Source organism: Cervus canadensis, chromosome 13 (genome assembly GCF_019320065.1).
Source record: "Cervus canadensis isolate Bull #8, Minnesota chromosome 13, ASM1932006v1, whole genome shotgun sequence".
Lineage (NCBI taxonomy): Eukaryota > Metazoa > Chordata > Mammalia > Artiodactyla > Cervidae > Cervus > Cervus canadensis.
The window spans coordinates 32244293-32257626 of NC_057398.1; the positions used below are offsets into that span (position 1 = coordinate 32244293).

General features: G+C 51.4%; 1 protein-coding gene across 11 annotated transcripts in view; it reads right to left on the reverse strand.

Annotated features, from left to right (window-relative positions):
• The window catches only part of NPHP4 (nephrocystin 4), a 138143-nt gene that overhangs the window by 47951 nt on the left and 76858 nt on the right, over positions 1-13334 (reverse strand). For 10 of the 11 annotated variants that reach the window (XM_043485062.1, XM_043485067.1, XM_043485066.1 and 7 more), the window contains 5 exons: positions 7029-7090; positions 5056-5166; positions 3648-3796; positions 3300-3491; positions 2662-2849 (listed from right to left, as the gene is read on the reverse strand). In XM_043485062.1, the coding sequence (XP_043340997.1) occupies positions 2662-2849; positions 3300-3491; positions 3648-3796; positions 5056-5166; positions 7029-7090 (702 nt within the window). The remainder of the gene's footprint in view (positions 1-2661; positions 2850-3299; positions 3492-3647; positions 3797-5055; positions 5167-7028; positions 7091-13334) is intronic. The other variant, XM_043485065.1, reaches the window with a different exon arrangement.

Below are 13334 nucleotides of genomic sequence, written 5' to 3' on the forward strand. Positions count from 1 at the left end.
GCATTTCTTTTTCTTGGGGATGGTCTTGATCACTGCCTCCTGTACAATGTCAAGAACCTCCATCCATAGTTCTTCAGGCACTTTGTCTATCAGATCTAATCCCTTGAATCTATTTGTCACTTCCACTATATAATTGTAAGGGATTTGATTTAGGTCATACCTGAATGGTCTAGTGGTTTTCCCTACTTTCTTCAATTTAAGTCTGATTTTGGCAATAAGGAGTTTATTTAGAAAGATGGTCTTATATAAAAACTGATTATTCATTGATATGTGTATACATCTCAGGTCACCAAGCAGGTATTGCCATATACGCAATCTAATTTTACAGCATTCTTTGACTGTCATACCTCAAGGTCAGAAATCATTCACTGCCTTTCCCCCAGAAGGCTCAGTGCTCTGTGGTGACCTAAATGAGAAGGAAATCCAAAAAAAAGGGGATATGTGTGTACGTGTGGCTGATTCACTTTGCTGAACTATAAAAACTAACAACACTGTAAAGCAACTCTACTCCATTAAAAGTTAATTCTTAAGAAAGATACTTTCTTCATTCCCAATAGAAGCATTTAAAGCTGCAAATTTCCCTGGAACTGCCATTTTACTTATTAGTTTTGATGCACAATATCATTTTTTCATTCAGTTTTAAACAGCCATCTCTATATTGATTTCTTTATTGACCTACAGGAAAATTAGAAGTGTATTTTAAAATTCAAAAATCCAGCAGTTTGGAGCCTTCTAGGGGAAAGGTAGTGAATGATGATTTCTGACCTTGAGGTATGACAAAGAGTGCTGTAAAATTAGATTTCATATATGACAATACCTGCTTGGTGACCTAAGATATATACCTATATCTATGAATAATCAGTTTGTATAAATTTTAAAGTATACCTGAAAGTAATGTATGTTCTCTAAATTGGTTGTACAGGTTTTATAATACCACCTTTCTAAACTGTATTTTATAATACCATCATTAATTTTTTCTGCTTTATCTATCAATTCACTGAGAGAAATGTATCAAAATCTATGGTTATAAGTTTGTCAGATTCTCCCTATAAAGTCCATTAACTAGCCCTTCATATTTGGAGGTTGTGTCTGTTGGAAGTTCACGGACTGACAGTCATTTTTCCTGGTGAATTACTCTCGATTATTATTTCACAGGTCTCTTGATTCCCAGCAATGCATCTGCCTTGTCACTTTTGTCTGATGTTAATGTTGTTAAGCTACTTTCATTTAACATTTTACCACTCCTTTCTCTACCTGTTACTTTCTACTCAAGAGGCAGTGGTGGTTCAGACCTCAGCTCTGTCCCTTACGAGCCATGTGACTGGCCAGAGGCGGGGCAACTGGGCACCAAAAACAACACCATATTTGGTATATTCCAAGCCACTGCAGTGTAAATCCATTAGTTTATAATGACATGAGAAAAAAAAAAAAAGCCATTGGAGCCATCTTTGAAGGATGCTGGTAACTGTCTGGTTACTTTGAAAATTAGCAAATAAAGGGGAAAACATGCATTGTTTGGCTTCCCTATGTGAATTGCACCTCTAGGTAACCAAATAGTTGATGAGGAGAAGTTTCTTTTTAAGGAAGCATCCTGGCCGATAAATGAATTCGTATTCTAGAAGTAGTATAAGAAGTAACCAGGTGCCACCAGAGATGCGGACATACCACCAGTGACAAAGACTCTTTGTCCCATACGAAAAGCAGGCATCTGCTCTTGCACCTAGATCTCACTCCAATTTACAGGAAAAACGGGGATGAGAGGAGCACTGCAGAAGCCACCCCTGAGCCTTGAAGCCAAAGTGCAGGCTCTGGGAGGCTCTAGGGAGCCAGCAACTCTATGGCTTCAACAAATAATTTAAATGAAAAAGCAGGGATGGGAAGGTGATGACAACTATAGATAGAAAGAGACTCGAGAGGCACACCTTCCCAACATATAGACTTCAGATCTTGATTTGAACAAACTATTAAAAATTTTTATGACGTTACTGGGGAAATGTTAACATTGGCTAGATATTTGCTAATATTAAATCATTCTTTGTTGAGTGGGGTAATATCATTGAGTTTATGTTTCTCAAAAAAAAGACTCTAGGGACTTCCCGGGTGGTCCAGTATCTAAGACTCCGTGCTCCCAATGCAGGGGGCCCGGCTTCAATCCCTGGTCAGGGAACTGGGTCCCACAAGCCGCAACTAAGAGTTTGCATTGATCAACTAAAGATCCCACATGCGGCAGACGAGCCTGGCAGGCTACAGTCCATAGGACTGCAGAGTTGTACACAGCTGAAGAGACTTAGCACGCATGCTGCAATGAAGATCAAAGATCCCACATGCTTCAACTAAATAATAAAAAATTTTTAATGGTTAAAGCTAAAAGGCTTTTTTAAAAAAAGACTCTACTTTTTAAGATACACATAAGGGAACATCTAGAGATGAAATTATATGTGTGGGATTTAGTTCAAATAGCCCTGGTTTCGGGAGGGGTCTGGGTGGGGTGTTGTTGACAATCATCAAAGCTGATTGGCAGAAGCACTGATTATTCATTATACTAGTCACTCAAATTCTCTGCTTGTTTGAAGATTTTCATTTTTCAGCATGTTTTAAATAATAAAACCCACAGACAGAGCTCAGCACTGGGTTCTGTGTGTGCCGGACCCCCGGGCTCACCCGCATCAAAGGAGCCATCCTTCTGGATCTGGGCGAGGATGTGCGACAGGGAGGCAGAGCCAGACTTCCCGGCGTCAGCCAGCTCCACAAGTTGCAGCCGTGGCGTGGTCTCGGGTGGGAAGCGGTAGAACTGGAAGGTGAAGTACACAGTCTGTGGCCATGGAGCTGCCTGCTCGTCCTGGGGCACCCTGGATCCAACGACACCCCAAGTCAACCAGGCATCCCAGTGGAGAACCGGGCTTTCATCACACACTCTCGGGGAGACCATGGGCGAAAGGCCACCTCCTCCACCCCCACAGCAGCCACACGGTGACCTCAGGGAGCCCTCTGGGCATCCCCCCTTCAGGCGTGATCGAGAGCCCTGCCCTTGGGGCTACACCAGCACCCGAGGACTGGGCAACATGCTGTCCGTGTTGTAACTAAGGACCATAGGAGTCCAGGTAAAGCAGAGTTTATAGAATTTGGAAACGGCTGGGGGTGGGTCCGAGCCAGACTGAAACAAAGACACAGGGCATTCTGTAATTGCTTAGACCTGGTCATAGGTTTCTGCTGGGTCAGAACCACATGGAAGCTTTCCCTCGACGCAAGAAATGCAAAAGCCAGGTAAAGAGTAACAGGCGAAATAATCAAGAATTTACCTGCTAAATGCAAGAAATCGCAGCACTATCTCATTGCCTTGCAGACAATCTGATTCTTCCTTCTGAGGGCTGAACTTCACGGGGTCTGTAGGACTCACAGCCTCAGCTGGTTGCTTGTTGGCATCCAGAATCTCAGGAAAACCAGCAGACTGCAGCAGCGCCAGGGAGGCCCGTGACAGCTTCCCTCCAGAGCTGGAATGGATGGCCCCCTGAGCCAGCCTCCAGGAGAAGGCTGACCGAGGGGCAGGACCCGGACAGTCACCTCTCTGGGAAAGCCTGCTGTTCAGGGAGTCACAGGGTCTTGATGCTCAGTGCTTGCCCGGGGTCCCTCCCAGACCTGCTCCTCACCTCCGAGTCTGGGTTCCTGCAATGATCGGGGCGTGCACAGGCGTGAAAGGCAGTTCCTGCAAGTGGTCAGCAGCGGACGTTCCCAGAGCCAAGGCCGTCTGGCTCAAGTCAGCCTCCAGGTGAGAGATCCTGCCCTCCAAGGGAAACTCCTGTCAAACACAGTGGGGCCCCAGGTAAGGCCAACAAGGAGCCCCACTCGTAACCAAGGAAGCTGGACGTGGGGCTCATGGATGAATCACCCCTGCCACATGGCAAATGAAAACACAGGAGGCTCAGCTGCATTGCAATCTCAGCTAAGTGGTGAATAATTTTAGTATAAGCATGTCCTGGGCAATATCCGGGACATACACTAAAAAGTGATTGTTTATCTGAAATTCTAATTCACCTGGGCATCCTGTATTTTATGTGAGTTGAAAAGCAACAAGGAAGGAACCACTGATTTTATGAACAGGTCAGTAGTCTGGGAGACGCCTGATGCCTGAGAAGACAAATTAACATTAAAATCATGTCCATGTAACAGGAAGATGAAACTGTCTCCAGCAATGCAAGGGAGCCTGTGGGACAGAGCCCTCACATGTACGGATGCTCCCTGTCCCCACGTCACCCAATGCTCTAGGCACCCACCTGCATCCACCTTCCACCTCTGTCTAAGTGAAGACTTTAATAGGATCCAGGATACTCTCTCTGGAGCTGGCTTCCCCAGCTTCTCATCTCATTCAGAAGGAGCCCCAAGTGATTTGGTCGCCAGTAACAGAAGAGATGTAAGATCTTCCTGACTACACGAGCCCAGGGATATTTTGGAATAAGGTACTGCAGCATGAGGATTTTTAGGTAAGTAATTAACTAGAGCTGCTTTTCCTCGACAGGCTTCCAGGGCAAGACTGAAGTCTGCAGGTGAACCAGGAAATTCTATGTGGGTCCTCCCAAGGCCAGTGGAAGGAAACAGGCCTATTTCGGCCCATTAGCTCCAGTGGAATCTGGGGTGGTGAGCTTCACGGACTCCTCCGGCCTCAGACAGGAAGGCGAGCATCCTGGAAGGGGAGCTGGCAGCTTGGGTCAGCCTCTAGTTACATCTCTAGGGAAACTTTTCTTTTTCTCTTGTGTTCAGAGGTCTAAGGGCACTTTATCTTCTCGGGTAGAAGAAAGGCAGAAATCAAGCCCTGTAGCAGGAACACCTCCCAAACCAAACCCTTGGTCACCAAGACAGATGGTGGAAGATATCTGGAACCTGGAAAGGAGGCAATGTCCAGCCCCTATCCCTATGCCTGCTTCACAGGGACCCCATGAACGTCTTGACCACCTCGCCAAGGGCCAGGGCAGCCAGCTAAGTCAGAGACTTCATCCGAGTCGGGAGTCTGGAGCCATTCTCAGGAAGGAGGCAGGGCGGGGGGAGGGGCGGGTTACTTACCCCTGGGACCAGGGAGGGCGCAGGGCTCCCAGGAGGCCGTGATGAGGGTTTGGCCAAGCGGTGGCGCGGAGCCGGGGATGGTGGGGAAGCCGCCAGCTGGGAAAGCGACAGCTGAAGGGAAGAAAGCTTGGGTAAGATGACAAAGGGCACCCCAGTAACTTCACAGAGCCCCTCCTGCCCTCTCAGCACTGACCCTCTAGGGGAATAGGACTCTAGTTGTGGCCCCAGGAGGCAGCAAGGTCTGGAATCTCCTGGTCACCAGCTGCTCTGGACCAGGCACTGAGTCTAATTGCTTCTACTCTCATCACCAAGAGCTGCAATTAGGTGATATCTTCCACACCGCAATATTTGAATAAAAATAGTATTAATAAGGAAAAGCTTGCTTAATAAGGAAGGGATGCTGGGTTCTCTCCACTCAGGCTGCAGGTCTTGTCTCTGAACTTCTCTGGGTTTTAGCCCCATCCCCGGGCTGAACTCCTCCATGACCCCTTCTGATTCTAACCACCTGTGTTCCTACGACAAGAACCTGCCCGTTATGGGATGACCCTGACGGCAGCTGATGTGGGCCCTGGAATCCCCGCTCCACCACTTGACTGCCACATGATGTGGGCAAGTCACCTAACTCACTGGTTTAGCCTGTCTCCTCACCTGTAAAAGGGGGATGCTGACAGCAGCTAAATCACAGGGCTGCTGGGGAAAAGGACCTGGCATGTACCCGACATGGAGTCAGCCTTCTGCAGACGGTACACAGATGCGGGGAGTGAACGTCAATGTGAAAGGCTGGTGTGGGGAGGTGAAGGGCCCTGACCCTACTGAAGACCCATCTCTCAAATCCTGTTTATAATGTAGTACACGTTACTCATGGGACCTCTGCCATCAGCAGTGACCGTCAGCCCAGGGGTAGCAATGGCGGTGGCGTGGCAGGTGGTGCTGATACAGAAAGGACCCAGCACATGAAGAGGTGTTGAGGAAATGGGCGGGGGCCCTGGGGGATCCAGGCAGCATTTTGGGGCAGAGAGGAATGTAGGGTCGGCTCAGCTCCCCTGGACCCCAGCAGCCATCCTGAGCCTCTCCAGCCTCTGGGGGCAGACGGTGCTGTTCTGTGGCCCCCAGCACTCAGAAGCACCATGCCAAACACTGCAGGGGATACAAGGACAGACCAGCAGGGGCCGGGAGGCTGCCCTGACCGTGCCTTCAGGCAAATGCAACATCCACTCTGATCCAGTTTCCAAGCTGCATGGTGCTCGTTAAAGACCTGTCCTGGGCCAGCCTCGGATACTGAACAATTCAACTTTTCTAGAAAGTCAATGTCCAGGATGGTGCTGGCAGACAAGGTCATCAGGAAGACAAACCAGCTCTGACCTCATTCAAACCACGTGGCCAGAGCCAGCCCAGAGCTACGGGCAGACCCACAGCCAGCTCAGGATCCCCGAAGGGTGGCTGCACACTCCCAGACCAGAGGAGGTATCTGCTCTCTGACAGGCCTGCAGGTCAAGGTCCTGTCCCCACCAGCACCAGCTGCTCAGGGTACCTGCCCGGCTGCTGCCCAGGGACGCTGCAGCTCAGCCAGCGCACTCTCCAAGCAGAGAGGTCAGGAGGGCACACCCCAGGGTCTCAGAAGAAAAACCAAGGCTGACCAGTCCTGAACGATTATCAGCCACCAAACGTTAACTGCCAAGGAGAACACATTCTGAGTGGGGAAACAGGCCTTCAATGGTTAACAACCACCAGAGCCACTGCCCCGACAGCCGGCTCTGGGACCCGCTGCAGAGACAGGCAGGGGGACGGCTGAGGACACCCCGGCTGCTGTCCCTGGGGGCCCATCCCCTCGGGCTCGCCGGGATCCTTCCCACCCACACACGTAAACAGGATATCAGGTGTTCTTAAAGATGCCAAAAGGACTTTGCTGCACCGAGAACCTTTAAATATGTGATTTTAGAATTCTGAAGCAGGCCTCTCAGGCCTGGACTTACCCCTGGTCCCATGGGTGAGTCCTGGGGAGCGATGAGCCCCTGGGGCGGCGATGCTGGTGGGCCTGCGAGGAAGCACAGGGGGACGGGGAAGGGACACCAAGAGCCCGGCTCAGTCAGTCTGGGTGCGCATCTCCCCCGACCCCACCCAAGCTGTAACCAGTGCTACAGCCAGGCAGTGGCCACCCCACAGTCTCCCCGCCTGGTGGGCAGACCAGCGCATGCGTCTGGGGTCACTGCCTGCAGGATGGAACCCGAGCTCACTCCCCACTTCCACAGCCTCCTTATCCTGCTCCTGTGGGCACTCTGCCTGTGCTCAGGGAGATGCGAGGCTCTTGGAAGGCTCACCCTTCCTTTCACCCTCTCACACACCCCTGCCTTCGGTGGGCCAGGCTCTGACATCTGTCCAGACTGGGACTTCCCCAGCTGTGGCCCACTGGCTGTTTAGTTAAATAACAAACTTCTACGCAGACACGCACACACGGCAAATGCCACAGCTGGGGGTTCTGCTCACGCATCACTCACGGCCCGTCCCCCAAGGCTCACTCACTCTAGGGGTGCGAGTGCCATACCAGGAAGAATCCAGGCCAGTCCTCCTCAGGGTCCTCAGGGCGAGGGTGCCCCTGGGTGACGCCAGGCTGGTCCCTGCAGTGCCCAAGATGCCCATCTGCGGAGGGAGCAGCCGCCCCCACAGTACCATCCCTAGCCGCAGAGCTCGGTCCCATGCGGCGGTCCAGGGCAGGGCCGGGCTGGGTTTGTCTGTGCTGCTTCCACCCCCATCCCGGGCCCTGAACTCCAGCCCAGAAGCCCAGGCATCGCTCGAGTCCCAGAAACCCCCAGCCTCTCGGCACCGAGCTCCTGTGTTTGGGGCCACCGCCACCTCACCTTCACCCCGCCCACACCATGACTGTCCTGCCTTCACCTGCCAGTGCCACCACCTCCAGCCCGCCTGACCCAGGCCCACACTGACAGGGTACTCCTCACCCACCCGAAGGCCCAGGTGTGACCGGACATCTGTCTGAGGTGACCTGCCTGGTTCCCCTGAGGACCACACCTGCCTCACACACCACAGTCCCCTTCACGGGGACCTGACTCTGGCCACTGCATGTGAACACCACCCCCTCTTGAACTTCAGGACATGCTGAGACATCACGGCCCTCCCTGAGGTAACCAGCCCTGCTCCAGTCACCCCCACGTGGCCCTGAGGACCTAACTTTAGCCCTTCCTTCTCCCCCTGTGGTCTCTGCTGCCCACGTCCCTGCACAAGAAACCATCAGAACGGCTCACACACTCCTGCAAATGGAAGCCCTGAAATAAAAGCCGGTCCATCCGTGTGTGGAGCCTGGAAGCAATTAAAAAGCGGGAGGTCGACGGGTGAATCGTGAGGTGGGACTTTGCCAGGCACACTGGGCAGCTCAGGGCCGCGCAGTCTCAGGAAGGGCTGAGTCAGTAACGATTTCACACCACCCGCGCCAGTCACGATAGGGTCGGCCACGCCGTGCAGGAGACAGAGAACCTCACACTTGCAGCTGCAGCCACTGAGCCCGTCTGAAGATTAATTTCCTGACAACTGATTACCTCCCCATCAGCCTCCACTCGCTGAAAAGTCCTGTCGACAGAAGCTAAGGTGTCTAGTCCTCTCTCGGCTCAGCTTCTAGAAGCCCAAACGCTCTACACCTGACTGAAAAGGCCATGAGGGGGCTTGCAGCCTGCCCGGAACCTGGGCTGTCCACATCCCACAGGGTCGCATAACTGCACTGAGCACTTCTCTGCACTGGGCCTGGGGTGGGTGTGCAGACTATGCAGGTCTGAAGCCCACCCACACTCAAGGGCGAGGGGGACTACTTTTCAGGTCAGCCCTTCTTGTGAGTCGAGTGGGTGGGCAAGCATCACAGAGAGACAGAGAGTAAGTGCATAGACACATTGAGTGCTCAGGCACTGGGCTTGGCAACATCCTCCAGGCTGGAGAGGGCAGAGGCCTCACCCGTGTCTCCCCTGGAAAGGCTGGGGTGGGAGGGCCTCCATGCACAGCTACCAGCCAGGAGCCAGCCCTGCGTGAGAGACAGCATTAACGCCCTTTGCCCCACGTTACGAGCTGCCTTCCAGAGAGCACTTTTGCGTGAACATAGCTGTGTATTTGGCTGGGGGTGGGGGGAGGGTGCTGGGGAAAAGACAATCAGCTGGCAGGGCCTGATGAAGGGGGTTTGTGGAGGAAAACGCTGCCCTGCAGACAGACCTACTTATGCTTAACCTAAGGGAGAGGTGGTTGTTGCTTAGCAACCGTGGAAACTGAGGGCCAGGCCCCGGACCAGGAGGGTGGGGGTCTGGGGGTGTTCCAGCATGGGGCCAAACAGCTGGCTCCAAGGGCAAGGGGATGGAAGGGGTCATCACAGCCAAAGACACAATCGCCATAATTCAAATAAGAATTTTGAAAAATAGCTTTCCCCATCAGACCTTGAAAATAAAGGAGGAGTGTTTCATGGTACCTGGGACACTAAGAATTTACAAGGCAGACCCATTTGAAAGGCCTTTATTCCTAATTATTTGGCCTTTGAAAGCCATTCTCTTGAAGACTTTGATCACAGAAATGGAGGAAGTGAGTAAAGTCTAGGAAGACATAACGAGATGCTGGTTGATGCAGCAGGCATGATGGGCCTCTGTGCTGAAGGAATCCAGACCTCAGGAGGCCGAGAACCAGAAGTGCCCCACCTAGTTAATCAGGCCCGAGAGCGGTGAGGAGCACCGGATGTGCCCAGAGCCCTAGACTGAGCCACCTTCAAGGCCCAGGCTCAGAAGCCGGGGCTCTGAGCTGCTCACTGATGGTCTCCTGCAGAACGCACCCTCAGAGAGCCAGCACTGACTTCCATCCCCTGGGTGACATCTTTTGCTCTCCCCACCGCTGCCTCATCTTTGGATGACACGTACCAGGGCACAGAGAGGATGCTCCCGAGGGTGTCGCCAGCACAAAAGTCAAGAATCTTAATTCCTTATTACTCTGGGAAACACCATGATTACATACTGTCAACGACCCCTTCTGCTTTTATATCTATTAAGCAAATGCACCAAAATTCCAACACCACCAGAACATTCGAAAGCAAAATGTGGGTCAGGGAGATGCTGAGTTCCAAAAACTGGAGATGGAGGGCCCTCTAGCGGCCCCATGCACACCCTCTCGTGCAGGGTGATGAATGGACCTTTGCTCCCTGGTAATTTTGCAGAAAGAATAAAAAGGACAATTCATAACAGGAAGCCAAAGCACCTCACTTAAAGTGACAGCCGCATATCATTAAGATTTCCAGAGGAACCATATAAGTTGGTAAAATACTGAAGCAGGAGAAGTTTCCATCATCAGTTAAACACCAGCAGATATTTGTGTCTCCTGTATTAGGTCTTGGGAAGCAGTGTTTTCAAATGCTTGGAACCTGGGGTGAAGGCGAGCACATTAATGCGACGTGAATGTGGCAATAAATCCAAATTAAATAAACCAAATGTCCCATCCGTGCAGATCTGCTGGTCCCCAAACGATAGCTGAAAAGCAGACAACACTTCCACGGGCCACCTGCGCCAGAACTCAATTCCTGAGGTCCCAGCAGCACAAGCATCCCCTCCTGTGTGCTAAGAACACAGCAATAAATCTCTGGGGAAAGAACTAAGGGGTGTGCACCCAGCACCTCTGAATCCCAGGAAATCACGCTGCGACTCAGTGAGCCCCACACATGGGAGTAACACCCTCGGCCCGTCAGCCAGAAAGAGGCTCAGATCATCTTGAGCCCATAACTAGCTGCCTTGTGGGGAAGCCCTTCCTGGGGGGTGGGGAGGTGTCCCCTGCTGCTTGAACTGCCACAGCGCTCCCTGGAGCCCATGCCCTGCTCTGTGCCCAGCAGACCCTCTGCAGGTCAAGGTGGTGAGCTTCCAGAGGACAGGCCAGGTCCCACGGGCAGGAACTCTATTCAATCAAAGATGGGGAAATGCAGGAAAACATGGTTACAGCTGGGAGGCAACCTTGTGGTAGAGGCAGCCGAGTGCAGGGAAAGTCACGGGACATGAAACCAGGCCCCTGATCCATCGGGTGGCCACCTGAAAATACCCTCTCTTTGAGAGCAGGACCAAGAGATGGTTTCCCTTTGGGGATCACCCTCCCAGCCCTTAACCCTGGGGTCAGTGGGGCTGGAAGTCTGAGCCATCCCGACAGAGTGTGTGACCCAGGACAGATGTCCCTTGCCCACATCCCAGTCATTCAGGGTAAAGACAGGGGATGCAGCAGAGGGCGGGGACTCCGGCTCGGGACTTTGACTGGACAACTGGACAACAGAAGTTCTTCATTCTGGGATTCCTAAGCCCGAGGATGACAGAGAAGCTCCCAGACCCACCCTGTAAGGAAACCCTGCCAGGAAAGAAGCCGACGGGGAGAGCTTCCCCAGATGGATGGGGTGCGGGAGACAGACAGACACACCAAGTCATTACCATATCACTGAAGTGCCAGGACAGAGCCAAGACTCACACGCTCAACAAAAGCCATCCCTTCTTACACTGTATGTATATCCCATTGGTTCTGCTTCTCTAGGGAACCCTGACTAAACACTCATTTTACCCACCTTGTTGCAGTTGTTCAATCACTAGGTCGTGTGCAACTTTTTACGACCCCATGGTCTGCAACATCCCAGGCTTCCCTATCTATCCTTCACTGCTTCCTGGAGTTTGCCCAAATTGGCCCACTGGTCAAATCTGACCCACAATCTGTGCTTATAAATAAAGTTTTATTAGAATATAACCATGCTCGTTCATTTACACATCCTCAACGGCTTTCACCAGCAGAGATGACTAGCCATGACAGAGGTCATCTGGCCCACAAAGCCTAAAATATCTCTTCAGTTCAGTTCAGTTCAGTCGCTCAGTCGTGTCCAACTCTGCGACCCCATGAATCACAGCACGCCAGGCCTCCCTGCCCATCACCAACTCCCGGAGTTTACTCAAACTCAAGTTCATCGAGTCAGTGATGCCATCCAGTCATCTCATCCTCTGTCATCCCCTTCTCCTCCTGCCCTCAATCCTTCCCAGCATCAGGGTCTTTTCCAATGAGTCAACTCTTTGCATGAGGTGGCCAAAGTATTGGAGTTTCAGTTTCAGCATCAGTTCTTCCAATGAACACCCAGGACTGATCTTTAGGATGGACTGGTTGGATCTCCTTGCAGTCCAAGGGACTCTCAAGAGTCTTCTCCAACACCACAGTTCAAAAGCATCAATTCTTCGTCACTCAGCTTTCTTCACAGTCCAACTCTCACATCCATACATGACCACTGGAAAAACCATAGCCTTGACTAGACGGACCTTTGTTAGCAAAGTAATGTCTCTGCCTTTTAACATGCTATCTAGGTTGGTCATAACTTTCCTTCCAAGGAGTAAGTGTCTTTTAATTTCATGGCTGCAGTCACCATCCGCAGTGATTTTGGAGCCCAAAAAAATAGTCTGACACTGTTTTGACTGTTTCCCCATCTATTTGCCATGAAGTGATGGGACTGGCCTTAAAGTCTGCTGACCTCTGCGAGATGGAGTTCAAATATGGAAAGAGAAACATAAATCCTGAACATAAGTTAATCAAATCAGGACAGGCATAACTGTCAAGTAGCCCACACACCATTCTCTATCGTATTCTCTAAGAGGAACGGTAGCCCACCAGGCTCCCCTTCCAAGGAATTATCCTGGCAAGAATACTGGAGTGGGTAGCCAGCCCCTTCTCCAGGGTATCTTCCCGAAGTAAGGATCGAACCCAGGTCTCCTGCATTGCAGGAGGATTCTTTACTATCTGAGTCATCAGGGAAGCCCCTTTATTTTTAGACCAGTTTTATATTCACAGCAACTGTGAGCAGAAAGGACAGAGAGTTCCCACGTATTCCCTGCCCCACAGACACACAGCTTCCCCCACTATCAACACCCCACACCAGAGTGTGACAGTATTCTTTTTGCTGGTCCTTTGTGTATTGTCTCTTTTTAAAAATGTGACCTCTATGAGGACAGGAGCCTGGAAGTTTACCTGGACATCACAGACTCTCAGTACGGCTTTCTGAATGGATGGGGTGTGGGGGTTAGTGCTGAGCAAACCTATGTGAATAAACACTCCCTCACTTTCTCTCAGAGTGCTTAATAAAAAACACTGGAAGCAGGGCCAACACGGAACTCTGCAGCCGGGCAGGAATCCACTTCCCTGGATGGCAGCACAGGCACAGGTGTGTACCCATCAAGGACTCTGGAGTCCAGTAAGTCTGCACAAATGTTGCGTTTGCTCCCGATCTGGTGGTTGCCTTGTTTCCA